Source organism: Canis lupus, chromosome 1, assembly GCF_048164855.1.
Source record: "Canis lupus baileyi chromosome 1, mCanLup2.hap1, whole genome shotgun sequence".
In the NCBI taxonomy this organism is placed as follows: domain Eukaryota; kingdom Metazoa; phylum Chordata; class Mammalia; order Carnivora; family Canidae; genus Canis; species Canis lupus.
The window spans coordinates 106,415,421-106,441,595 of record NC_132838.1 but is presented as its reverse complement, the minus strand read 5'-3'; the positions used below and the strand labels follow the sequence as shown (position 1 = coordinate 106,441,595).

At 45.9% G+C, this 26,175-nt stretch overlaps 1 protein-coding gene and 1 long non-coding RNA gene across 5 annotated transcripts in view; one reads left to right on the top strand and one right to left on the bottom strand.

The window, feature by feature from the left end:
- The window catches only part of LOC140601205 (uncharacterized), an 87,162-nt gene that overhangs the window by 10,313 nt on the left and 50,674 nt on the right, over positions 1–26,175 (top strand). The gene's annotated exons all lie outside the window — the stretch shown is intronic.
- Positions 256–4,695, bottom strand: KLK4 (kallikrein related peptidase 4). Of its 4 annotated transcripts, XM_072769829.1 has the most exons (6): positions 4,639–4,695; positions 3,973–4,044; positions 2,455–2,617; positions 1,790–2,040; positions 1,567–1,703; positions 256–699 (listed from the first exon to the last, which is right to left on the bottom strand). In XM_072769829.1, the coding sequence occupies exons 2-6, from the start codon at positions 4,031–4,033 to the stop codon at positions 547–549; spliced, it is 765 nt and encodes a 254-aa protein (XP_072625930.1). In that variant the 5' UTR covers positions 4,034–4,044; positions 4,639–4,695; the 3' UTR covers positions 256–546. The 4 variants fall into 4 exon arrangements, with proteins under 4 accessions (XP_072625930.1, XP_072625922.1, XP_072625942.1 ...); XM_072769821.1 differs by lacking the exon at positions 4,639–4,695 and having other exon boundaries at positions 3,973–4,115; XM_072769841.1 differs by lacking the exons at positions 3,973–4,044; positions 4,639–4,695 and adding an exon at positions 3,383–3,529.

Sequence of the window (26,175 nt, the reverse complement as noted above, 5' to 3'; positions counted from 1 at the left end):
ATTCTTCAAATGCATTTAAGAAAACAAAACCAAAACAGGTTAAGCAAAGCAAAATAAACCAAGCAAGAAACCCTCATTAACTTGCCATTTGCCAACTTGACTTTTTTTTTGAAACTGGACAATATCCACAGAATCAATTTCTCTTAATCTGTCAAGCATATCTCCTCCCCTGGGAATCCAGTGACCCTCCTGGGGGAAACTATTTGCTGGAATCCTTTGAATGGGAATAGAAGCAAGGAAGACAGTTCAAACAGAGCCTGTGCTTCTCTTGGATTTTATTTCTGGGCTTAAGAGAAGGGGACAAAAAAAGATGAAAAACCAATCTTCTCTGCCCCTGGTAAGGCCAGGTCAATTTTGTGTCGCAAGGGGGCACTGTGTACAGGAAAAGATTCTCGGTGGGATTGGATTCTTGGGGCTGAGGGAGGAGGGGATTGGGGGTCTAGACTCCTGGGTCCTAGGGAGGAAAGCACTGCAACCCCAGGTTCCTGAATCCTTTCCACCAACATATATTGGGGGGCTCATTTTCTTGGGTCCAAGTCCTAGGAATTAACTGTCCTGGATGGTTTTCTGTATCCAGTCCTTGAACTTGCAGAGGTTGGTGTAGACGCCTGGCACGTGGGGTAGGCCACACTGGGCTTGTCCAAAAGACACGAGGCCCTGCAGGGACCCGTTGCAGACCAGGGGGCCCCCAGAGTCACCCTGTTGTTGGAGAGAGAGACAGAATCCAAAACACAGAGAGGTGGAGACAGATTGAGATCAGAAAGGAACCAAAAGACACCAAGAGACAAAGACAGGGAAATAAAAGATAACAACATACACCTTCCAGAACTCTGACTGGTCCCTTTCAGAGTGAGCCTTGACTCTAGGGAGTTCTGCACTCCTCTTTCCTCTCTCTCTCTTTTTTTTAAAGACTTGATTTATTTGTGTGAGAGAGAGAGAGAGAGAGAGAGAGAGAGAGAGGCAGAGACAGGCTCCATGCAGGGAGTGGATCCAGGACTCGATCCTGGGACCCCAGGATCACGCCCCAGGCCAAAAGCAGGCGCTAAACCACAGAGTCACCCAGGTGTCCCTACACTCTTCTTTCCCAACAGCTGCTTGGTTCTCCTGGGTTTGTTATTCTCTCTTGCTCTATCTCCTCCCTGTGGCTTCTTTGTCTCTGACTCCCAGAGTCTTTGTACCTCTCTGCATGGCTTTGTATATTCTATCCCCCCTCATTTCTCTTTCTGTTTCATCTCTACCAGTCTATTTCTCCCTGAGGTACTTCTTTAAAAAAAAAAAAAAAAAGATTTTATTTATTTATTCATGAGAGACACACAGAGAGAGGCAGCCTCGGTGCACGGAGCCTGATGTGGGACTTGATCCCGAATCCTGGGATCACTCCCTGAGCCAAAGGCAGGCGCTCAACTGCTGAGCCACCCAGGCGTCCCTCCCTGAGGTATTTCTGTGTATGTGCTCCTGTCTATTCCTCTGTTCCTCCATCTCTCTCTCCCCATGTCTGTTTCTCCCTGAGTGTCCCTCTCTCCCTTCTCTACCTCCCTCCTCCCTCTCCCCATTCCCATCTCTCACGTGGCAAGAGTCCTTTCGGTCCTGTCCTCCGCCTGCGCAGAACATGCTGGGGTGGTACACAGGGGCATAGAAGGCATTGCAGGTCTCCTCGGGCACCACCGAGATATTCACGCACTGGAGCACTTGGGGCTGCCTGCCTGCGACACAGAGCTCTGGGTCAGCGCCTCTGGCTGGGAGGAGAACCCTGTAGGGAGGGTGGACGCACTCATACTTGGGAGCTCACCATCTATCAGCTGACCCCAGCCAGAAACGAGGCAAGAATCCCCAGCGGTCGGGCACTGGGAGGCGATGCTGATGTTCTGGATGGTGTCAGACTCGGACACCGATTCTTTCAACTTAATGAGCATGAGGTCGTTGGCGACAAAGGGTTTGTTGTACTCTGGGTGCTGTATGGAGAGGTCAGTCTCCATCATCCGGCTGCCTGGATCCTGGTTGGGCTCAAGACTGTGCAGTCCCAGCCCGATGGTGTAGGAGCTGAGGACCACCGGGCACTGGTTAGTTTTGTGGCAACTACATCGCTATCTACATTGTCACCCTCAACCTCAACCCCGTCTCCACCCACTTACCCCAACTCCATCCGCCTCGCTAAACGCGACACTAAGAGCTACCTAACCAGGATCTCAAATCCTCCTCATTTGCACAATCAGCAATTCAGCGACAAAAACTTGTCTTAATCCACTCAGGACTCAGCAACTGAGCTGGGATTTCGACCCTGGGCTGAGGCTTTGCAAAGCAACAGCTTCCGCTTCGTCTGCAGTCTCGCTGCACAGAGGTTCCACTCTTAGCCCGAGATTAGGCCCCTCCGCACAGCTAACGTTACCTCCAGGTCCCCCCCACTCGGGCCGGGCCCCAAGCCCCGCCTCCGCCCCCACCCTGCCCAGCACTCACTTCTGGAAACAGTGTGCGGCTGACAGCACCCATTGCGGATGCACCAGAACGCCCCCGCAGAAAAACTCGTCTTCCGTGAACAGTGCCGCCTGCCAGGGCTGTGAGTGCGGGCTGCAGTCCTCGCCGTTGATGATGTGGCTGCCGCCACCCGAGGCCAGGGATCCTGAGGGCGGATCGGGGCTGGGGGCGGGCTCCGGGTGGAACCAGGGCTCCGGGTGGAACCTGGGCTCCGGGGGGCGTGGCCACGGGCTAGGGGCATGGCTAGGGCTTCAAGGGTGCAGGCGGGACTGGGGCTGGTCTCAGGGTGGAGCCGAGGCTCCAAGGAGCAGGCTTCGATCCGTGCAGGGGAGAGGGACAGGCTAGGGGGCAGGATCAAAAAGCAGGACTAGGGCTCCTAAGGGCGGGGTCGCAGCGCACCGGGCGCGGCCAGTGCTTCAGGGGCGAGGCTATGGTGCAGGCGCGTGACCGGGGCCCCATGGGTGGGGTCAGGGATCCCGAGGGCAGAGTCAGGGCTCCTAGGGGCGGTGTCAGGAATGCAGAGGTAGTCTCAGGAGGTGGCACCAGGCCTCCTGGAGGTGGGGTGTTGATGCAGGGAGTTCAGGGACCAACTTTCTTGGGGTGGGATGGGAGTCCGGAAGCGGGGATCAGAATAAGGAGAGGGGAGTTGCAGCTTTGAGGCCGCCACATCCAACTCCAAGACCCACATGCAATCCCTCTCCGTCTGTCTCCCTCCCTCCTCCCATCAGTGCGCGCGCGCGCGCGCGGGGCACACACACACACACACACACGCGCGCGCGCGCGCACACACACACACGCAACACGCCAGGTTCGTGCACTATCCGAGCCACAATCCCCCAGAACAGACAGAAACCCTCCAACAGGGTGCAGAGACAAGAGTGACACCCCAGATGCTCAAGGACATCCCCACCCTCAGTGGCCCTCCGAGTTACGCCTTCCCCAGCTCAGCCTTCTCCACAGTCGCACCAGCAACAAGCTGGCTCACCGAGAAACCCCATCATATCCGCCCGTGACATGGGCCCCTGGGGGTCCCTGGATCAGAGACTCCGGAGGTAGGCACATATTCCCAGCAATGGGTGACCAGAAGCACCATCTTCCTGCCAGCGGCACCCTGGGTTCCCCAGGCCCTCACAGCATTATCCTTCCTTCCCCCCCCCCATTACCCTCCGGGGGGGTTTCAAGGCACAGACGGTCAGAATTCTTCATCGGAACGCACTGACTCACCGGTTCGACTACACAGCCCATCACCCTGTCACACACAGAGGTGTGCAAAGCTACACACAGTACACAGTACACACACACACACACAGTACACCAGCAGCACACACACAAACTCTCTGTGATACGAGGAATCACATATGTTTAACCAGAGAGCATCAGTCACATGGTACTGTCATGCAGGCAGCTTTAGTCATACCTGGGAGGACCCTGATTCATGCCTGCACAGCCACAAATACTGTGCCCTCAGGCACAGACAGTCACACACACACACTCAGATACCTGTGACACCAAGGATGAGGTACCCCAGGAAACAGCCCCAGGGGCTTCCTGCTGTGGTCATCACGTCAGCGCCTGGACACGAAGGTCAGTTTCTGATGAGTCTGGGGGACCTACAGCCCAAATCTATCTGTTTCTGTCTCTCTTTCTGTCCCCGTAGGGTATCATTGGTCAGACAAGGACCTGTGCCACACCTGCTCCCACTAATAGACACATCATAGGTCTGAGATCCTGGCCCAGAGCCTCAGAACCTGGAGAGATTTAGAGAGGGAGAGAGGAAGGGAGAGAGAGAGAGAAATAGAAAGAGAATTCTGCAGAGAGGAAGGGATGGAGGAATTGTCCTTCTATGTCTCAGCTGGGAGATGGGAGAGTAGGAGCATGGAGGTCGGAGGGAACTGAGAAGGAGCACTTGCAAGAGATAATCAGAGACAGTCTGAGAACCAGAGTCATGGAGAGAGACATTCAGAGAAACAGACTAGGGCAGCCAGGGAGAGAAATGAAGAGACACCCTTAACTAGAAAGAGAGTGAGAGAGTGAGAGAGACCTCTTTGGAGGGGAGACACAGAGACACAGGGTCACCAGGCTGAGAAGATTCACAGTGACAGGGGCTTGTAGGGAGACTGCACTCTTAGGGACGGTGGGCGGGGTAGGGACCACAGGGGCACTCACCTGGCTGCCTCTGGACTCTGGGATCCTGCGCTGGGCTGCGCTCTCACTGGCTGTTTCCTGCAGGGGCCCCTGTGGGACTTATAAGCATCCCCAGCTGGGCCGGCCTGCCCCCGGGGACACATTCCTGGGGTCAGGTGCTGCATGTTTCCAGCTCAGCATTCATGGGGCTGCCCTGGTGCCAGGCTACCGTCAGGGGGCCAGAGGTGCTAGAAGCAGTGACCCAGCAAGGATATCCTGGAATTAGGGTCCCACTTGTTTCTTGGTTTTCTCTCTCTGTCATGTTCTTAGTCTCTCTTGCTCTCTTTCACTTTCTTTTTTTTTTTTTTAAATATTTATGTATTTATTTATTTGAGAGAAAGAGAGCACAGAGGGAGAGGGAGAAGCAGACTCCTGCTGACTAGGGAGCCTGAGATGGGGCTCAATCCCAGGACACCAAGATCATGACTGGAGCTGAAGGCAGATGCTTAACCATTTGAGCTACCCAAGCGCCCATGTTCTCTTTCATCTTCTCTCTCTTATTTTCTCTCTTACTAAATCTCTCCCATTCTCCCTCCCTCCCTCTGTCTCCCTACTGTGCTTCCCCAGCAAACCTTCCTGGGTTCAAATCCAGACTGCGTCATGGTCTACCTGTGGAACCTTGGGGTCACTGCATCTCTCTTAGCCTCCATTTTCCCATCTGTGAAATTGGGGAACCATAGTTATTCACTCCTCAGATACATCCAAAGAGATAATGCAGGGAAAGTGCTTTGGCACAGTGTTGGGCATGTAGTAGGTGCCCAGTGAGTGGGAGCAAGGTGAAGCCCTTGCTCAGTGAGGAGCAATTGTGTACCTGCCACCCTCTGAGCTCTGCTGTCTGCCATGGAGATGCAGGAAGGAACAAGCAAATTCCAGCACTCATTAAGCTCTCATCCTAGTAGGGGAGACAAACAGAAAAACTGAAAGGAAATATCTGAGAGTCACCTGTGTGCAGAGAACACGGGCAATGGTAGAATGACTGGGGCAGCGGGCTTTCAGCAGATAAGGGGGTGATTGGGGAGCCAGAGGAGGGGCTATTTAGGTTGACAGCCAGCATGCCATGTGAGCCTTGCAGAAATAAAGAGAGAACTTGATGTGTGCAAGGCCGAATAAGGAGAAGGAACAGAGCAGATTGTGCAGGAGTTTAAGGGCTGGGGAAGATGTTTGGGGTTTATTTTAAGTGCAATGGATTTTAAGCATAGGAATAGAGGGAGTGACATGATTTCATATACTTTTAAGAGACATCTTGCGTGGAGAATGGCTGTAGGGTGAGAGGGGAGCAGAGACAAGCACGGAGGTGGGGTGATGCTGTGGTCCCAGGAGAAGAGGAATGAACAGACAGATGCAGGGCTCATTTTGGAGGTAGAGTCAATATACTCACCAAGGGGTGGAGAGTGGAGAGGGAGGGGAGGTGAGAATGGTGCCTCTGAGGATTGGTCTGACCATTTGTGGTGCCATTTGTGGAGGTGGGCAAGGAGATGTGGCGGCAAGGTGTAGGTGGGGATGCCAGTCCAGAGCCAAGTGGTTGGACGCATGGGCAGGCAGAGGTGCAGGCAGAGGTCAGCACTGTTGAAGAGCAGTAGGGAGTCACAGGGGAGAGGTGGTGTTTAGAGCCATGGGGTTGGGTGAGATCACCTAAGGAGCAGGTGTGGACGGCTTTGATGAGGGGTTGGGTGGCAGATGACCGTGATGATGAAGCATGAATGTCTGTGCTTCTCTCTGCCTCTCTCTGGCCTTGTCTGTTTCTCTGACCCCCTCTCTTTCTGTGTCTCTCTCTTAGTACCTGTCTGGTTCTCTAGCCCTGTCTCCATTTGTCTGCCTGCATTCAGTCTCCTGGTGGCACACAGACCTCCACCCCTGCCCTGGTCCTGGAACCAATAGCCTGACCACAAGGACAGAGGAGGCTGAGAGGAGGGTAGGGACGGGTCGGCAGGAAGTGGTGTGGTGCAGAGTGGGCTCAGGTCCCATAGCCACCCAGACGTGACTAAGGTCTGGTGGGTTGCAGGAGGCAGGTTAGGGCCAGTGCTGAGGCCCAGGGCTGGGCAACTGAAAGAAAAGAGAAGAAAGGAGACATCATATCCTTCTGTCCCTGTTTTGTGGCCTTTCCTATGCCCTGTCGTGCTTGAGGTCACGTAGAAGTGACCCACTTATTTGGGGGTGGACAGAGACAGAGACAAAGAGAGACAGATGAGCAGAGAGAAAGTTGCAGAGCTGAGTAGATGGAGAGGAACAGAGACAGGGAGAGAGAATAGGGGAAAGAGATAAAGGCAGAGGGAAACAGAGACTAGAAGACCAGAGACCAAAAATGAGACAGAGACAGATAGATCGAGTCACAGATGGAGAAATTATCATGCATCCTGGAAGTCATTTTATTTTATTTTATTATTATTTTTTTTTTGGAAGTCATTTTAAAAACAGGGACAAAAGGGAGTGTGAATTTCTCCCAGCGTGACCCACCCCAGCCCCCGGGGTGAATTCTGAATAAGTGGCACCCCATTCACAAGTCCCCTCTGATTCTGCAGCAGGCACAGCAGCCCACCTGCAGGATGCCCTGGCAGCACCTCCAAACATAATTCAGACCTCGCAGGTCCCCCACCTCGGCTCCTCTCTCCCGGTCCAGACCCTTTCCACCTCATGCCAACTTCAATCTATTCCTAGAGGGATGTGGCTCCTGTCAGATGCCCCCCAACCCTGTCTCATGTAATAATGAAATCGACATTGGGGCAGATTATATCACCTGAAGAGAAGTGAAGCGTTTTCCTTCTTTACTAAGAGCAATGGGGGATTCGGTAGGGAAAGCCCCACAAATCCTCATGTGGGCATCTTCCTTCTCTGTTCCTAACTTAGGGAAGAGAGAGGCCAGCAGTGAGCAGGGGCAATCCTGGGGTCTGCCTGGAATGGGAGAGAATGGAGAGAGGGAGTTTTATTGGGGAGGAAGAGCAGTAGCTTGCTCCAGCCTGGGGGAGCCACAGAAAATGTCCTGGCTGCATGTACCAAGGGAGGAAAGCTGTGGGCTGTGGGAACCACCATAGGGAGCATCTCCCAGCTCTTCTGCAGCAGGAGGGTTTGGGAGAGACCTCAGCAAATATCAAAGGAGCAGAAGTTGAGATGGTGCCCCCCGTGCACCAAAGGCCTGGACATTCCCCTATTTTTCTAGCACCAGCCAAGTTGAGTTATCTGTTACAGATTTGCAGAAGAGGATGGGAGACCCTGGAAGTGGCTGAGACATTTCCTGTCAGGCAGATTTAGGTCTGCTTCATCCAATACAGTAACCACCATGGGTGGCTACTAAGCACTTGAAACATGGCAAGTGTGGTAGAGGCACCGGCTTTTAACTTTTATTCAATTTTAACTAATTCAAATGTAAACATTGAAACATGATTCAGTATTGAAAAAGTTTTGAGTACATTTGGAACAATCTGTGTACATGAATCTACATTTTTCAAGTCAAAGTTTTATAGACTCTGCATAGAGATCAATTCTTGTTTTTTAAGATTTTATTTATTTATTTGAGAGAGAGAGAGGACAAGCAGAGGGAGCAGCAGAGAGTGGGAGAAGTAGAAGTAGATTCTCCACTGAGCAGGGAGCCCGACATGGAACTCGATCCCAGGACCCCAGGATCATGACCTGAGCCAAAGGCAGATGCTTAACCAACTGAGCCACCCAGGTGACCTGAGATCAGTTATTTCTGATGAAAATTTAGCATTTGGATGCGGATGCTGCTGTAGGTGTAAAATATCCACTAGGTCTTGAAGACTTGGTATAAAAGGATGTAAACTATCTTATTAATTTTATACTGCTTACATGTTGAAATGATCATCATTTGGATATGTTGGGTTAAAATAAAAATAATACTAAAATTAATGTTTCACTTGCTTCCCCCTTCCTCCTTTTTTTGAATGTGGCTGCTAGAAAGTTTTAAATCACATATTTGGCTCATTGTTGCAAATTCAGCTGCCAATTTGTTAATTAAAAGTAGATTCCTCAGGATCCCTGGGTGGCTCAGTGGTTTAGCGCCTGCCTTTGGCCCAGGGTGTGATCCTGGAGTCCTGGGATTGAGTCACGCATCGGGCTCCCTGCATGGGGCCTGCTTCTTCCTTTGCCTGTGTCTCTGCCTCTCTCTCTCTCTCTGTCTGTCTCTCATGAATAAATAAATAAAATCTTTAAGAAAAAGGTAGATTCCTCTTGGGATGTCCGGGTGGCTCAGTTGGTTGAACATCCCACTCTTGATTTTGGCTCCGGTCGTGATCTCAGGGTTGTTGGATGGAGTTCTGAGTCAGGCTCTGCATCATGCTCAGTGAGGAGTTTGCTTGAGATTCTCTCCCTCTCCCTTTGTCCCTTCCTCTGCTTGTGTGGTGTAGGCTCACTCTCTCAAATCAATCAATCAATCAATCAATCAATCAAAAATCTTTAAAAGTAGATTTCTCTCTTCAGGGGGAAAGTCATGGTTTATATTTCCAATCTGAAAGGGGGGTGGCTTATGACTTCTGGGCCCTTAAAAGGCACATGTTGTTTTCTGTGGCAGAAAAACTCTGGTTATGGAGAAAAATTCGTTGCACTTCCCTGGCTCATTTTGGCAGGCAACTGATGCATGGCCCATTGACCTAATCATAGGCTGCAGGCACATCTGGCCTGCTTCGCGGAGTTTGGGCATCTTGAAAACTTGTGGTAAGAATACCTACCGTGAGATTTACCCTCTTAACACATTTTTAAGTGTGCGCTACGGTATTGCTATCCTAGGCACTCGGCCAGACAGCAGATCTCCAGCACTTAATCATCTTGCGTGGGCGAAACTTTATACTTGTTGAATAGCAATGTCCCATTTTCCCTTATGCCCAATCCCTTGGCAACTACCGTTCCCCTCTCTGGTTCTATGTGTTTGATTATTTTATTTATTTTTCAGATTTTATTCTTAAAGTAATCCCTATACCCACCGTGGGGCTTGAATTCACAATCCCAAGATCAAGAGTCACATGCTCCACCAAATGAGCCAGCCAGGCATCCTCTGCTTGACTGTACTGTTTTATTTTATTTTACTTTAACCATGTAGATTGGATTTTATCATTCAGAGCTGCAGAAACATTAAAATGAATGTAGGTAAGAAGAGCCTATGCAAGGGTTTGCTTTTCATTTCAAAGTTCCACGAGAAACTAACATAAAATAGGCAGTTACAAATTTGCAGAAGCCACAAATGGAAGCAATCACCCATATATAAAACATCTAGAAATTTGCTAGCTATTTTAATATCCCAATGAAGAATCTGAAAAATATTCTTCACTAGGAACATATGAAATCCACTCTTAAACAAAAAGTCTTATCCAAGTGTGTGCGTTGATGGTTAGATAGCCCATTTTTTATAAGTGTAATCATGCAGTATTTCTGGGACTGGCTTATTTCACCTTAGCACAACGTCCCTCAGGTTCGTGCATGTTGTCACACATGGCAGGATTTCCTTTTTAAAGGCTGAATAGTATTCTATTGTGTGGATATGGTACCTTTTCTTTTCTTTCTTTCTTTCTTTTTTTTTTTGGTACCTTTTCTTTATCCATTCACTTGTTGATGGACACATGGGTTGTTTCTACACACAAATAAACATCTCTTGGAGACTCTGATTTCAGGTCCTTTAATAAATAATCAAAAGTGAGATTGCTGATCATACAGTAATTCTACTTTTAATTTTTTGAGAAACTGCCACACTGTTTCCCATAGCAGTAATACCATTTATGTTCCCACCAACAGTGAACAAGTGGTCCAATGTCTCCACATCCCTACCAACCCTTCTTACCTCTGTTTTTGTTTTTGTCTTTGTTTTCATAATTGCCATCCTCACAGGTATGAAGTGATATCTCCCTATGGTTTTGATCTCCATTTCTTGATGAAACATTGATCATTGTTTCATATACCTGGAGGTCATTTCTATGTCTTCTTTGGAGAAATGTCTATTCAGGTCCTTTGCCCATTTTTAAATCAGGTTATTTGTTTTTTGTGTGTTTTTGTTTTTGTTTTTGTTTTTTTTGGTTTTTGCTTGTTTGTTCCTGCTATTGAATTAAAGGAGTTCCTTATGTAGTTTGTATATTAAGCCCTTATCCGTTGTATGGTCTACCGGTATTTACTCAAACTCCATAGGTCACCTGTCACTGGGCATGGTTCCCTTTGCTGGGTGGAACATTTTAGTTTGATGTGATTCCACTTGTCTATTATTTGCTTCTGTTGCCTATGGTTTTGGTGTCATAGTCAAGAAATCGTTGCCAAGATCAATGTCATGAAGATTCTTCCCCCCCTATTTTCTTCCAGGATTTGGATGGTTTCAGGTCTTCTGTTTAAACCTTTAATCCACTTTGAGTTGATTTTTGTGTAGTGTGTAAGATAGGGATCCAATTTCATTCCTTTGCATGTGGATATTCAGTTTTCCCCCCACCGTTTGTCAGAAAGGCTGTCCTTTCCCCATTGTGTGTTTTGTGTGTCACCTTTCTAAGATCAGTTGACCACATATATGTGAGTTTATGTGCTCTTGATTATGGGCTCTTGATTCCGGGCATTTTTTTTAACAGGCCACCAGCATTGATGGATCAGGAGATTTCAAGCTTCTCTTGAAGAATCAATATCACGTTTGCATTCCCACGGACATAATCCATCATCAGCAGGCTGAGTGGCCACTATCCTAGGGGCAGCCTGCGGGTTTCCTGGCCCACACCCAGAGGCTTCCCTCATTTACATTACCTGCCTGACCCTAGGAGGCAGCAGAGTTCATGACCCCAGTGGGGAAAAAGAGAGAACACATGGATACAGACTCAGACATAGAGAGATCAGAGGAAAGCAAGCCGCAGAAAACAGTAATGGTCATACACTGAAATCATAATCATACAGCATCTACATATAGACCTACTTATAGATTATACAAACAGTTCTTTTTTTAATATTTTATTTATTTATTTGAGAGAGAGAAGATAGAGACAGAGCGTGAGTAAGTAATGGGGAGGAGGCAGAGGGAGAGGCAGAAGCAGACTCCTTGCTGAGCAAAGAGCCCAAGAGGGGCTCGATCCCAGGACCCCAGGATCCCAGGACTCCGGGATCATGACCTAAGCTGAAGGCAGACACTTAACCGCTGGGCCACCCAGGCGCCCCCAGACAATTCTTACTTTGTTCCAGGCACTATTCTAGGTTCCTCACAAGTGTTAATTGGTGTAACGTCCTTAACGTCCTATGAAATAGGAACTATTATCACCCCTACTGTATAGATGAGAAAAATAAAGCACAGAGAAGCTAAGAGCCATTTGTGGTGGTAGAGCTGGGATCCAAACTCTCATTGGCATACAACCCCAATGTGTGTGCCTAACCACTAGGCAACACTGCCCCCTTGTGGAGCCAGACACACATACAAGGAGAGTTAGAGGGTGTGGGGGTAAGGGACAAAGGAGGAGCCCCAAGTTCTGCAAGGTGAGCCTCAGCATCCGGTGCTGGTGCTAGACAGGGAACAGAGGTGCCGGTGTACCCCAGGTGGTGGCAGGAGGAGGTGGCCACCTGGGCCTTGTCCTTGGTCCTGATCTTGGGTCTCTCAGGTTCTAAAGGGAAGGATTGAGAGTGTGGCATCTGGGGTCAGACCTACTTCAGTGAGACACTGGGTAAGAGATGGAATATTTCTGCCCCAGTGTTCAGCCACTGTTATCTCCAAGTATTGCCACCAATTTAATGATTTAATAAGTCAGAGAATTGGGGCCCCTGTGTGGCTCATTTGGTTAAGCATTGGACTCTTGATTTTAGCTCACGTCATGATCTCCAGGTCATGAGATTGAGCCCCTCAGTGGGCTCTGCAATCAGTGAGGAGTCTGCTTGAGATTCTCTCTTCCTCTGCCCTTCCCCCTCAAATAAATAAATAAATCTTTTATTTTTAAAAAATATTTTATTTATTTGACAGAGAGAGGGAGCACAAACAGGGGGAACAGCAGGCAGAGGGAGAGGGAGAATCAGGCTCTCCCCTGAGCAGGGAGCCTGATGTGGAGCTCGATTCTAGGACCCTGGGATCATGACCAGAGCTGAAGGCAGACGTTTAACCTACTGAGCCACCCAGGCGTCCAATAAATAAATCTTTTTAAAAAAATAAGTTGGAGAAATTATCATCATATCTCTGTTTTTTCTTGGGTCATGGTGACCCTGATTGTCTTCCAGAACCATCTCCTCTATGCACCAGGATATCCAAGTAATGATCATGATAAGAATAATAGTAATGATATAATAAAGAGCTCACATGCATCAAGCAATTGTAGTCACTATTTTACTTGTGTTGTTGTACTTAATCTTCTGGGATAAAATCAGGAACCTGTCTTAAAAAAAAAAACAGAGAAATAAAGAACTAGATTTTCTCATTATAAAAAGAAGTAACTTTTTTCTCAGTAAAATCCTCATTGGCTAGGTTTGTTAGGGTGGCAGTGGAGGTGAAAATAAAGTACTTTTTTGTTTTTGCTTACTCAAGGAGGAAATGTTAAGACTATGGGCTAACATATGCTGAGCACATGGTCTGAAGAATTTTTAAGGGTTTTGCATGGATTAACTTTCTTATTTTTAAAAATTCTTTTAAAAGATTTATTTATTTATTTATGAGAGAGAGGGGGAGAGAGAGAGAGAGAAGGGGGGGAAGGGCAGAGGGAGAGGGATAGGGAGAGGGGGAATTTCAAGCAGACTCCCCAATGAGCACCAAACCTGATGTGGGACTCAATGTCACAATACTAGATCATGACCTGAGCCAAAATCAAGAGTTGGTGCTCAACCCACTGAGCCACCCAGGCACCCCCAGATTTACCTTTTTCTATTTCCATAAACTTTGCTGTCGTTGCTGTCCTCACTATAAACAGAGGAAATTGAGGCCAAGGGCCATTAAAATCATTTTCCAAGGCCACACAGTGAGAAGTAAACTGGGTTTGGGGCACCTGGGTGGCTCAGTCGTTAAGTGTCCAACTCTTGATTTCAGTTCAGGTCATGATCTCAGGGTCATGACATTGAGGTCCCTCCCATCCCCCCTACCCTTAGCCCCCTCAAGCTCCATGCTGGACATGGAGCCTGCTTAGGATTCTCTCTCTCCCTTTTCCTTTGCCCCTCCCCTCCTCTTTCTTTAAAAAGAAAAAGAAATAGCGAAGTTAGAACCCAGAGAGACTTGCATGAGAATCTGTGTGTGTGTGATGTAAAACATCATTTCTACTTAATTTTTTGAATAGGTGCTATTTCCATATGGCACGAAAATAAAGTATGTTTGTTGAAAAGGTATCGAGTGCTAAATCATGACCATATCCCTTCCCTTTCTTCAACTAGAGTATGTTACTTGGGTCATTTTCAAAGGTTTTGTTGCACATAACAGGCAAAGGCAAGGTTGTGTTCTTATTTTTCTCTTGTCTTTAACCACCGGGCTGGGCTCCTAGCAAAGTAAGGCGTCTCCTGGTGTTCAGGACACTTGGTTCATTCTTTTTCCTGTTATAAGCAAGGAAGACCTGCAATGCCTGGGTAGTTTCAAGGTTTGTGAAACACTGTTTAGATGATTACATAAGTTATAAAACAATGACTGATGTGAAATTTACAGATGAATCATAATTGTATCTGTGGCTATAAAGCTTTCTGCTGGGAAGTCTTTCAGTCTGGGAGAATTTAGTGGAAGGCATTTTTTCCCTCTTCTCAAGGGGCCTTGCTATTCATTTTGTGCAGCTTAGAGCTGGCTAGAAAAGAAATTGAAAAGAGAGCAAATGAAAGGTGCACACAGGGAGATCTGGGGCCATGATGACTACTGTTCATTGAACACTTCCAGGGGTGCCAGGCGCAGTTTTTAGCATGATGCTTCATTTTGAAGTAATTCAAGAGTCACAGGGAGTCGCAAAGGAGTGCAGAGAATTCTCACATAGCCCACAGCCAGTTTCCGTCAATCATATCACTCATAACCACAGTACTTCATCAAAAAACCTGACTTTGCTACAATAGTAAGTGAGGCACAGATCTTATTTGAATTTCATCATTTTTACACTTCTTTCTCTGTCTCTGACTCTCCCATCACTACCATGAGGATACACAATTGTTGCATCACCCGGAAGAAAGTGTCTTGTGTTATCCGTGAGGGACCACACCCTTCTCCACCCTCAAGTCCTGACAACCATGGTCTGTTCTCCATCACTATAATTCTGTGACTTTGAGAATGTTATATAAATGGGATCATAGAATATGTAATGCTCTGAAATTGGGGTTTCCCCCAATCATCATAATGCCCTGGAGATCCGTCCAGCTTATTACATGTATCAATTGTTTGTTCCTTTTATAAGCATTAAAAAAATACTTTGTGTATATCCAATCGGTACTTTCACAAAAGCCTGAAAGTCATAGGTTCTTTTTTTGTTTTTTAAGATTTTTACTTATTCATTTGGGTTTTTTAATTTTTTTTTTTTTGCTTATGAACTTATTCATTTCAAAGACAAAGAGAGACAAAGGGATCATAAACAGGAGGAGAGGCAGAGGGAGAGGGAGAAGCAGACTCCCCGGTGAGCTGGGAGCCTGTCTGTGGCTCAGTCCCTGGACCTGGAGATCATGACCAGAGCTGAAGGCAGACACTTAACCATCTGAGCCACCCAAGAGCCCCTGAAGGTTGTAGGTTCTGTTAATATTTTTATTTGCAGAAGGGAAAACCAAGGGCAGAGAAATGAAGTAACTTGTCCAAGGACACATAGCAAGTAAGTGGTAGAGCTGAGATTTAAACCAGGTAACCTGACTCCAGAGATGCTCATAGAAACAAAACAAAACAAAACAAAACAAAACAAAACAAAACACCCACACATGTACTTAGTACTAATGAAACTTGATACCTTCTTTTCCTTTTTCTATAATCAAATCCAACTTATGGATATATATATTTAAAAGGATTGAGAGCAGGATCTGAAAAAGATATTTGCACATTCATGTTCACAGCAGCATTATGGACAACAGCCAGAAGGCAAAAACAGCTCATCGATGGATGAATGGATAAACAAAATGTGATGTACCCATAAAATGGATATTATTCAGCCTTTAAAAAGGATATCCTCTCACATGCTACAACACAGATGAACCTTAAGATGTTATGTGAAGTGAGATAAGCCAGTCACAAAAAGACAAGCACTGTGTGATACTTCTTATAGGAGGTATCTAAAATAGTTAAATTCAGACAAAATAGAACAGTGGTTTCAGGGTGGAGGGCACCAAGAAGAGGGGGAATGAGGAGTTAAAATATACAATGGGTACAGAGTTTCAGCTTTGTGAGATGTAAAAGTTCTGGAGACAATGTGAATGAACAACAATATAAATGAACACTACTGAACTGTACTCTTAAAAATGAATAAGATGGAAAAATGGATAAGATGGTGGATTTCATGTTCTGTGTTTTCCCCAACCATTAAAAGTAAAATATTAAAAAAAGTCTTCCCTAATGCTTGAGTTGGTTACAAAGTTTGTGATACACCACTTAGTCAATTGCATAAGTTATAAAACAATGACTAAGTGTGAAAATTAGTAATGACTCCCTTAATGTTATCAGTGGAGGTAAATGATACAGCCCTGAAGCTCCCCTGGCTTATTTCTTAAGGTACATTGTTTTAAGAAGCTATTAAAACTCATCACAGACTCCTAATTGTGGAGATGAATAGTTTCACTCTTCTTTATCTACTGCCCCAGAGGAGTGCTGGGTTGAGTGATTTCCCGACAATTTTTTTCTTGAAACACAAACACAAAGCCTTGTTGAGCATTATGTTTCATTACCCTTGAAACAATCCCTTTGAGGGGGATCCCTGGGTGGCTCGGCGGTTTAGCGCCTGCCTTTGGTCCAGGGCGCGATCCTGGAGTCCTGGAATCGAGTCCACGTCGGGCTCCTGGCATGGAGCCTGCTTCTCCCTCTGCCTGTGTCTCTGCCTCTCTCTCTCTCTCTCTCTCTCTCTCTCTCTCTCTCTGTGTGTCTATCATAAATAAATAAATAAATCTTAAAAAAAAGAAACAATCCCTTTGAGATTGTACTATTCTGGCAATTTCGTGCACATCCAATTCATAGCAGAGCTAGGGTTAGGACTGTTAGGCTGTGTAATTTTACTGTTCTGCTCTCCTGCCTCATGGAGGACAATGTCAACATTGGTTTTTTTCTGTTTCTCTGGATGATGAGATCATGGTGGTGGTGTGGGGTTTGGGGGATTATTTCTTTCATTTGTATAATTCAGTGTTCCTCAGAGTAACTGGTCAGTCTCTCACACTCACATAACTCCACGCTTAAAGATGCACTGAGTTCAGGGCCAAGATCATAGTGAACTGCCTCTTCATTCTGTACCATTTCTAGGGGTCTCTGGGATAGCACCAGCACTGAATGTTCTGCTCTCTTTTGCTCCCAAGGAAATAGAACTATGATAAGCTCCAAATGGTCTAATCCAGCCTAAAGAGCAAGGAAAGAAAACCTAAACCCATGGGGTGCCTGGGTGGCTCAGTCAGTGAAGCATGCAACTTTTGATCTTAGGGTCATAAGTTTGAGCCCCACGTTGGGGGCAGAGTTTATTTGATTAAAAAAATTAAATATGTATATATATTCCAATCAGCTATGAAGGCTTGAAGAAAAACAGCAGCAGCTACACAACAACGACAATTTTACCTGGTGGAACAAGGTCCTGGTTAAGCTGAGTGTAATTCACACATAATAGCTTATTCTCACAGAATAACTCCTGGTTGGTTTATTTGCTCCAATCTTCACATGATCATACGTTTATTATGATCATCCATGAAATAGGAACCATTAGTGAAGACGATGTTACGCAAACTTTGTTGACATGTTTCTTCCAGATAAACTATAGCTGTTAGAGTGACAGTTTTAGAATATTTTGTGTTTTCTGAAAGTTAAGAGCTATGTAGCAAGCAAGTGAAGAGAGTTTCAAAATCATCAGTAATTCGAGAAACTCAAGGTTTGATCCACAGGGTATTATTTTACACCGATTAGATTGCAGTGGAGGTGGGGTCATGTTATGCAGCAGCAGTAACCCTAAGTCCAGGGATCCTCAGGTTCTGTTCATGGAATGTGGAGGACAAAGCCATCCAAGAGAGTGACCTGGGTCCTCTCCGTCAAATTAATCGTAAGCCCACGCTATCACCCAGAAGATCCACTCCTGGGTTTAGATTCTGTTTTAGTCTATTGCTAGGTAGCAATTCACCCCAAATTTGTCAGCTTAGCACAACAAACTTTACAAAAATCTCACAGTTTCTGAGGATCAGGAATCGAGGAGCAGCTGCTGGGTCTCTCTCTAGATTATAGTTAAGATGTCAACCAGGGCTGCAGTCACCTGAAGGTTCCACTGATGGAACTTCACCTGAAGGTTCTACTGAAGGTCTACTTCCTGGATGGCTCACTCCAGTGGTTGCTGGCTGGAGGCTTCAGTTCTTCACCATTTGAATTTCACCATGTGGGCTATGGAGTATCCTCCCAACATGGCATTAAATTCCCCCAGAGCAAGGGAGGGGAAGAGGGGGTGAGAGCGAGGGAGGGAGGATGTGCCTTTTATCACTAAGTAACATACATTATCACTTCTGCCACATTCTGTTCATGAGAAGTGAGTCAGTAAGTCCAACCTACACTCAGAGAAGAATTCAGATCCAACCTTTGGAGAGAAGAAGGTCGAGAATTTGTGGATGTATTTTGAATCTCCACAGATCCCAAAGAAATTCTCACATCGATTCTAAGGGGACACAAACAAAGCACTGTTCACGGAAGTGAGGAGCTGGAGGTGACCTCTGTCTCCATCCCTGTGGTGATGGATGATAGGTTGTGCTGAGTGCCCCCCAAGGGGAACTCTGCACCAGTTAAAAACAGCAGATCAGGTGTATATATATCAATTATAGATGGATCATAAGAGCACAGTCTTGAGTGAAAAAAAATTAAGGTATGATTTGGGGCATAACCCATATAATTTACATGCATTAAAAACATATGCACAAGGGATGCCTGGTTGGCTTAGTTGCTGGATTGTGTGACTCTTGATCTTAGAGTTGTGGGTTCAAGCCCTACATTGGGTGTAGAGATTACTTAAAAATAAAATCTTAAAAAGAAAGCATATGCAAAAAAACCGAAAATCCCTACACATTTTGTAAATGTGTACTAAATAGAACTTGGCTGGTCTCTGTTCCCTGTTCTTGGGAAGTAAACTCTAAACTTTTGGAGTGATAGAAGTGTCTTTGTTATATAAGGCAGGTCTCTAAAGCCAAAAAGACCAACCATGTGTTTCAAATGTTGGGCTTTTGGGCCACTTGATATCAGCCTAGGGAGGAAAGAGGACTGGGATGCCTGGGTGGCTGGGTGGTTGAGCGTCTCCTTTCGGCCGGGAGTGATCCTGGGGTCCTGGGATTGAGTCCCACATTGGGCTCCCTGTGGGGAGCCTGCTTCTCCCTCTGCTTATGTTTCTGCCTTTCTGTCTGTGTCTTTTATGAGTAAATAAATTATATATATATATTTCTATTATATATATAATAGAAAGAGGACTGGACTGAGTTCAATCACATGGCCAATGATTCAATCAATCATGATCAATCACATGTCTATAATGAGACCCCAATAAAAACCCTGAAATTCAAAGTTCTGATGAGCTTCCTCGTTGTCGACACACTGATGTGCTGGGAGGGTGACAAATTCTGAAGACAGAGATGTTTGGGATCTTCCTAGATCTTATTTTATATACATCTTTGCATTGGCCTGATTTCTATATTATATTTATAATAAAGCTATAATCATGAGTATAGCACCTTCCTGAGTTCTGTGAGTTGGTCTAACAAAATATTGAACCTGAAGAGGTAGTGGAAACCCTCAAACGTGTAGTGAGGTGGCCTGTCAACCACACCTACGTAATGTAGCTGGATAAAAACTCTGCGTGCCAAAGTTTAAGTGAACATCCCTAGCTGGCAATACTGTTTGGCAGCTGTCACATTCCGAGGCTGGGACGCTAACATGTCCCTGAGGATGAGGAATGCTTCACATTTGGGTGTAGAGATTACTTCACACAAGAGCCCTCCACTTCATTCTATGCATGTCTTCTAATTTCTGTCTATTTGCTATAATAAAACTGTAATTGTGAGGATGGTGCTTTCCTGAGTTACGTGACTGTGATTTACTAAACCCAAGGGAGTCTGTGGGAGACACCAAATTTGTAGCTAGCTGGTCTCAAGTGGGGGTGACACTGAAGGCTCCCAAAACTGCAGCTGGTATCTGAAACAAGAGCAATCTTGTGAAGAAATGTGTCCTTAGATTCAGCAGTTTGGCACACTCATGGTAAGAAGAAACACACAAAAACACAAAGATATGAATGAAACATAAGAGGATGGTTACCTGTGGGAAAACTCATAAAACCAGGAGTTGGGGGGAAAGAGGGTTTAACATAATAAGCATGCACCAAAAACCTCAGTAATCAAGAGTAGATCCTATTTTAATACAATATTTAAAAAAAATCAAAATTAATGCAACAATCTGTGATGAACTGAATACCAAGATTTAAAATAAAGACAGCATCCACCGGGACTGGGATTAGGGCGAGGTATGAATATGAATCATGCTGGGCAGAGTCAGATCCCTGTGTGGACTTGTTTGTGTTCATTTTTACTTTTTAAAATATTGTTTGTCTTGATTTCTGAGGTTTTTGGCTACTCCTTAAATTTTGCTCTTGAGGCAAAATACCTCATTTGCCTCTAGTTCTAGAGCAGAGTAAAAAGGGAGTAAGAACAGGGGATGGAGGGGGGATAGATCAAAAAACATTATATAACAAAACAAGATAGTGTAATAAAACAAGAGAAGCCTTGTTAATAATGTGTCAGCAAATGTGCCTTATGATGAACACAACTCCTCTTATCATTGATCTAAATGAAATACAAAACACAAACCACGCTCGATAGAGAATATTGAGTTTGCTCTACAATCCAAGAGAATTTGACTCACTGATTTATGGACCCACTTGGTTTACTCAATGTGTGTGGCTAGGAAAAGTTCTTTATCAGGATTTTTCATCTTTGCATTTTTTTCTTTGTCCTCCTCTTCCTCCTTCTTCTTCTTTGCAAGTGAAACAAAGAAAGATTATAGATAATTTTTTTTTAAAGCAAACACTCTCTTTTTAAGTTCCCCAAAGGGATCCTCCAACTCAGGCCTCATCTGAGGCATGGAGCAGAGGAGCGCTGCCTGACTGGGCTGGAAGTAGGAAACTAACAGGGGACAGACCATGTCAGCCTCTGAAGGCTCTGGTGACAAGTTTGGGCTTTATCCTAAAAGTAGTGGGAAGCCATCAATGTTGTCTTGAAACAGAAAAGGTCTTGAAACAGAAACTTCAGCCAAGTTCTCCCCTGGTCTCCATGAATAGTTCTAGCCCTGCCATCTACACCACCTTAGAATCCTTTGTTACTTGAAGGGATACACTTTTTTATTTCCACACAAAATGCTGGCCCAGGCAGTCCCTACTGTAGGAAGCTTATCGATCCCGGGGTTTGCCAAAAAGGGTCACCTTCCAAGTAAGGACTTCAGCCTTGAACTTTCAGCATGCTGGCTCCTGAAAGCCCCTCCAGGTCTCCCGCCCCCTTCTGGGTGAAATGCTTGCTCCACTTTCCTCTTCCCTGTCATATCTCTCCTCTCCACCTTTACCTCCTAAAGACCCTCCCAGGGACCCTCAGTTCTTCTCACTATTAAGCTGAGTGGTCCATCCCCACCACCAAACTCCACCACAAGTCCTACCTAGCTTGATAGTCTCTGCCCCTGACCTGCATAATAGAGAGCGTCTCCTTCCTGTAAACACTGTCAACCCTCCTCTGTTTTCTGTGGGAGAACAGATGAGGGGCAGAGCAGGGCAAATGCAAATGCAGAGACTAGTGCAGGGAAGCAGAGAGGGTATTTGCAACAGTCCAGTGCACCTGCATTGGCCGCACATCCTGGAGCATCCGTCACCACTACGACTCCCTCCCTCGCTGCTTCTGGTCTGTGGTCTGAGTTACATCCTAGAGAAGCCTCTCCTGACCAGCCAGTGGGAAATAACACCTCCACCCCCACCGCCAGCCCTTTCTGTCCTCTTACCCTGCTTGCTTTATTCACCTTCATAGCATTCAATGTCCCCATGGATATATTACATACTTATTCATGGTTGTCTTTCTCCTCCAGGAAAAAAACAAGCTACAGAAAAAGAAACTTTCTCTGGCTTATTCAGTGCTATGATCTGGAAACCTAGAACAGTGCTCGGAACATAGTAGGTGCTAAGTAAGTGTTTGTTGAATGAATGAATGCCCATGGGAGAAAGGAGAGCAGCTCCGGCTAAGGCGGTGGCAATCAAGATGGAGAAGAAATTATTTACTGCCACTCAACTAGACACATGTCTGATTTCCCTTCAACACTTATGAACATTTTCAAACACAGCAAAGTTAAGAGATTTACAGCAAATACCCATATACCTGATACCTACATCCCACCATTCACAATTTGCTATACTTGCTTTATCACATATCTGTTGATCTTCCATGCACCCACGCACCCAGCCAGCCAGCCATCCACCCATCCATCTACCCACCCACCAACCCACCCATCCATTCACTCGTTTATCTATCTATCTATCTATCTATCTATCCATCCATCCATCTTATTTTTTAAAAAGATTTTATTTATTTATTCATGAGAGACACACAGAGGCAGAGACATAAGCAGAGGGAGAAGGAGGCTCTCTGTGGGGAGTCTGATGTGGGACTCAATCCCAGGACCCTGGTATCACGACCTGAGCCAAAGGCAGATGCTCAACCACTGAGCCACCCAGGCATCCCCCCATCTTATTTTTGATGCATTTTATAGTAGGCCACAGGCCTTAGTATACTTCATCATAAACTCTTGAACTCATGTGTCATGTACTACAACTCAAACTTAATGTTTCTTTTCTAAGGTAAAATTCACATACAATGAAATGCACAAAACATAAGCTGTACTTTTCAGTGAGTTTTGGCCACTACACACACCAAAACCCTCGGAGAGAACAGAACATTCACTATCACCCAGCAAGCTTCTTCACATCAGTTCTGGCTATCCCAGCCTCCACCCCAAGAGGCAAGCATCATTCTGATATCTCTCCACCATAGAGTAGCTTTGCTTGTTCTAGAATTTCCTATAAATGGAGACGTAAGTGTACTCTTCATGTAAGATTTTTTTCATTTTGAGTTCCCTCATGCAGCAGCAATTTGTTCCTTGTGATTGCTGTTGCATATCCCATTGTTTGAACATGCCACAGTTGGTTTATCCTTTCTCCTGTTGATGAACATCAGGGTCGCTTCCAGTTTGGGGCTATTACAAGTAAAGCTTCTAGGAACATTTGTGTAAAAGTCTTTGTGTGGATATGTGCTTTCATATATCCTGGAGAAATACCTAGCAGTGGGGCTGCTAGGCACAGAGTAGATCATGTATTGTAAGAAGCTCCCTGACCTCTCTCCAAAGTGCTTATGCCATTTTACACCACCAGCAACAATGGGTGGGAGTTCTGGTTGCTCTAGGTCTCTGCTACATTTGGGACTTTGGGGATTTAAAACATTGTTTTAGCCAGTCTGGTGGGTGTGTAGTAGTGTCTCATTGCAGTTTTAAGTTGCATTTCTCTTGTGACAAAAGATGTTGAGCATCTTTTCATGTGCTTGTTGGTTGTTTGTATATCTTTGGTTGTAAAGTAGATCTATGTTTAATTTCTTCCTCTCAAGGAAAGGGTTCTTGAGATATTCTAATACCTTTATCTGGCTTACAAAGAAGATTAATCTTCCCATGTGTAGTAGTTTCCTAGGGCTGCTGTAACAAAGTTCCACAGACTGCGGGGCTGAAAACAACAGAAATTATTCTCTCACGGTTCTGGAGACCAGAAGCCCAAGATCAGCGTGAGAGCAGAGCTGTGCTCCCTCTGGGACTCTAGATAGAATCTTTCCTTGCCTCTTCCAGCTTCTGACAATGGCTGTCAATCCTTGGCATTCCTTGGCTTGCGGCTGCATCACCCCAATCTCTGCCTCTGTCTTCACATGACCTTCTTCCCTGTGTGTATGTCTTTGCGTTGTCTTCCCTCTTCTTATAAAGACACCAGTCATATTGTATTAAGAATCCACCCTACTCTAATATGACCTCATGATAACTAATTACATCTGCAATGACCCTATTTTCAAATAAGGCTATCTGAAGTCCCAGGGATGAGAATCTCAGCATATCTTTTTGGGGGACACAACTTAACCCATAACACTATGGATTCAGTAGTCTGCCCAGCCTCTGTCTCAGACACAGCGGTGCATTCTAAAACGGTAGAACAGTTTTTCAGCACCAACTCTGCAGCAGGCACCGTGCATGTGGTGCAGTTGTGATCTCAGTGTTACAGGTAAGAGTGTGAACTATCCACCGCTCAGAGAGATCAAGTAATTCGCCCAAGGTTCCAGAGTTAAGCAGTCCGGAAACTGGCACCAAGTTCACGGCTTTCCGGGGTCAGGTCTTCAACTGGCCTCCAGGTGGCGCCCTAGAGCAAGTGGTGGATTCTCACACCTCAGGTTTAAAATTCCTTCTTCCTGGGGACTTTCGGGGCTCATCTCAAACTCAAAAGTGCACACGAATCAACAGCGGATCTTGTTAAGATGCAACTCCTGATTCATTTGGTCTGGGAAGGGGGTGGTGGCAAGAATTTACACTTTCTAACAAGTTCTCATGAGATGCTGATGTGGCACAATGGCTCTCTTTGCACCTGTGCAGGCTGCTCAAGGAGCTCCAGGACAATGGTAATCATGGTCATAATACTCACAGAATGGGACACCTGGGTGGCTCAGCGGTTGAGTGTAGTCTTCGGCTCAGGGTGTGGTCCCGGAGTCCCCAGATCAAGTCCCACATCCGGCTCACTGCATGGAACTTGCTTCTCCCTCTGCCTGTGTCTCTGACTCTCTCTCTCTCTCTCTCTCTCATAAATAAATAAAATCTTTTTAAAAAATAATACTCACAGAAACAACTACTTTTACACACCCATTCAGTGCCAGGCTCTTTGCCCTCACCTTTATGTGCATTCTCTCCTTTAATACTCAGAATTGGAAAGAGACACAGATTTGAACCCAGCCTGCCTGTTCTTTAGTATAGGAGGGAGTCTCTTTGCTTGTGAGGAACGAATGTGGGTCTCAGACCAGAGCCTGAGGGAAGGGAGCTGGGGGCTCTGGAGGTCTGGCTGCAAAGCCTAGAGGTAGAGTAGGGGGAACTTAGGCATCTGGAAGATGGGGGGAGAGTGAGATTAAGGGTATCTATCTATCTATCTATCTAATCTATCTTCCTATCTATCCTACTCTCTCCATCTCCTGTAGGCCCTCCTTCAGAACCTTTCTCTATGATTCTCTTTCACTTTCCCTCTTTCCAAAGCTCCAAGTCTCTTTACATCTGACTTGTCTTTAAATGTCTTCTGCTCTCTTTCTATAAAGCTCAATCTCTTCCCCTCCCCTGCCCCATCCACTCCTTTCTTCCCTCTTCCCACTGCCATAGTCAAAGCTCCCTGGCTTTGGCCCAGTGCCCTGTGTTTTCTTCTGTTGGCTAGAGCAGAGTGTGGTTTCAGGCATCGGCTCAGGCCTCCTAGTCCCTTGATTCATATCCCAGTTCCCACATGTACCAGCTGTAGAAACTGAGCCAACTTGGATACCCCTCAGCTTCCTGACTTGTTGAGGGCCACCCTCCTGAAGTTGCTGTCACAATTGGGAGAGATGAGGCATGCAATGAATGCAGCAAGGTGTTAGGCACTCAATAAATGGTTGCTGTTGTCATCATCATCATCATGATTACTAATAAAAGGTAACCCACAGCCAGCCTCTCTGTAGCCAACAATTAGATGCTTATCTGGTGTGTGGAATGCATGGGGAAGATCCTCCCACTGACAAAATTGGAGCCACTCCCTGACCTCAGTTTTTAGCCAGGATCAACCACCCCAAGAGTGAGGGCACCAGGTGGAGGACACACCAACTTTCCAAACCACACCTGATGACAGTTTTCGACCTGAGTTGCAGCCTCTCTGAGGTCCTGAGCCAATTCTGTGTATTTCAAAGGAGTGTGGAATCAAGCAAGAATTAGCCACAGTTGGGTTAGATTAAGTGTCTGATTTATAATTCTGGGATACAGAATAGTATCAGAAGGTGCCCAACAGTGATCGGGGACGCACAAAATGCACACAGCTTTCCTAGGCTCGCAGAGGGGCTCAGCCTCTGGACACTGTTTATGTAAGATGTGGCTTCACAATTTAACAAGCTTATTTTTTTATTAGACCTTTAGACCTTGAGTGCAGAGGTTCAACGTCAAATGCATCATTATCATCACTGGTTTATATAGAATCCTTCTTTTCTCTCTCCTTCCTTCCCTCCCTCCCTCTGTCCTTGCCTTCCTTCCTTTCTTCCTTCTTTTCCCCTCTTCCCACCCTCCCTCAGTCTTACAAAATTCATAGTGTGGTTCTTATGGCCTGTAATTTTAATTTATGTAATTGGGGTTGGATTATATCTCATTCTCTTCTAATT

Bases quoted from the DNA above. Each gene is read 5' to 3' on its own strand.
- KLK4 (XM_072769829.1), bottom strand. From the start codon at position 4,033: ATGACCACAGCAGGAAGCCCCTGGGGCTGTTTCCTGGGGTACCTCATC. The intron at 2,618-3,972 runs GTATCTGAGTGT...ATCCGCCCTCAG, and splicing joins CCTCATCCTTGGTGTCACAG to GATCCCTGGCCTCGGGTGGC. The intron at 2,041-2,454 runs GTGAGTGCTGGG...GGTGGTCCTCAG, and splicing joins GCCGCACACTGTTTCCAGAA to CTCCTACACCATCGGGCTGG.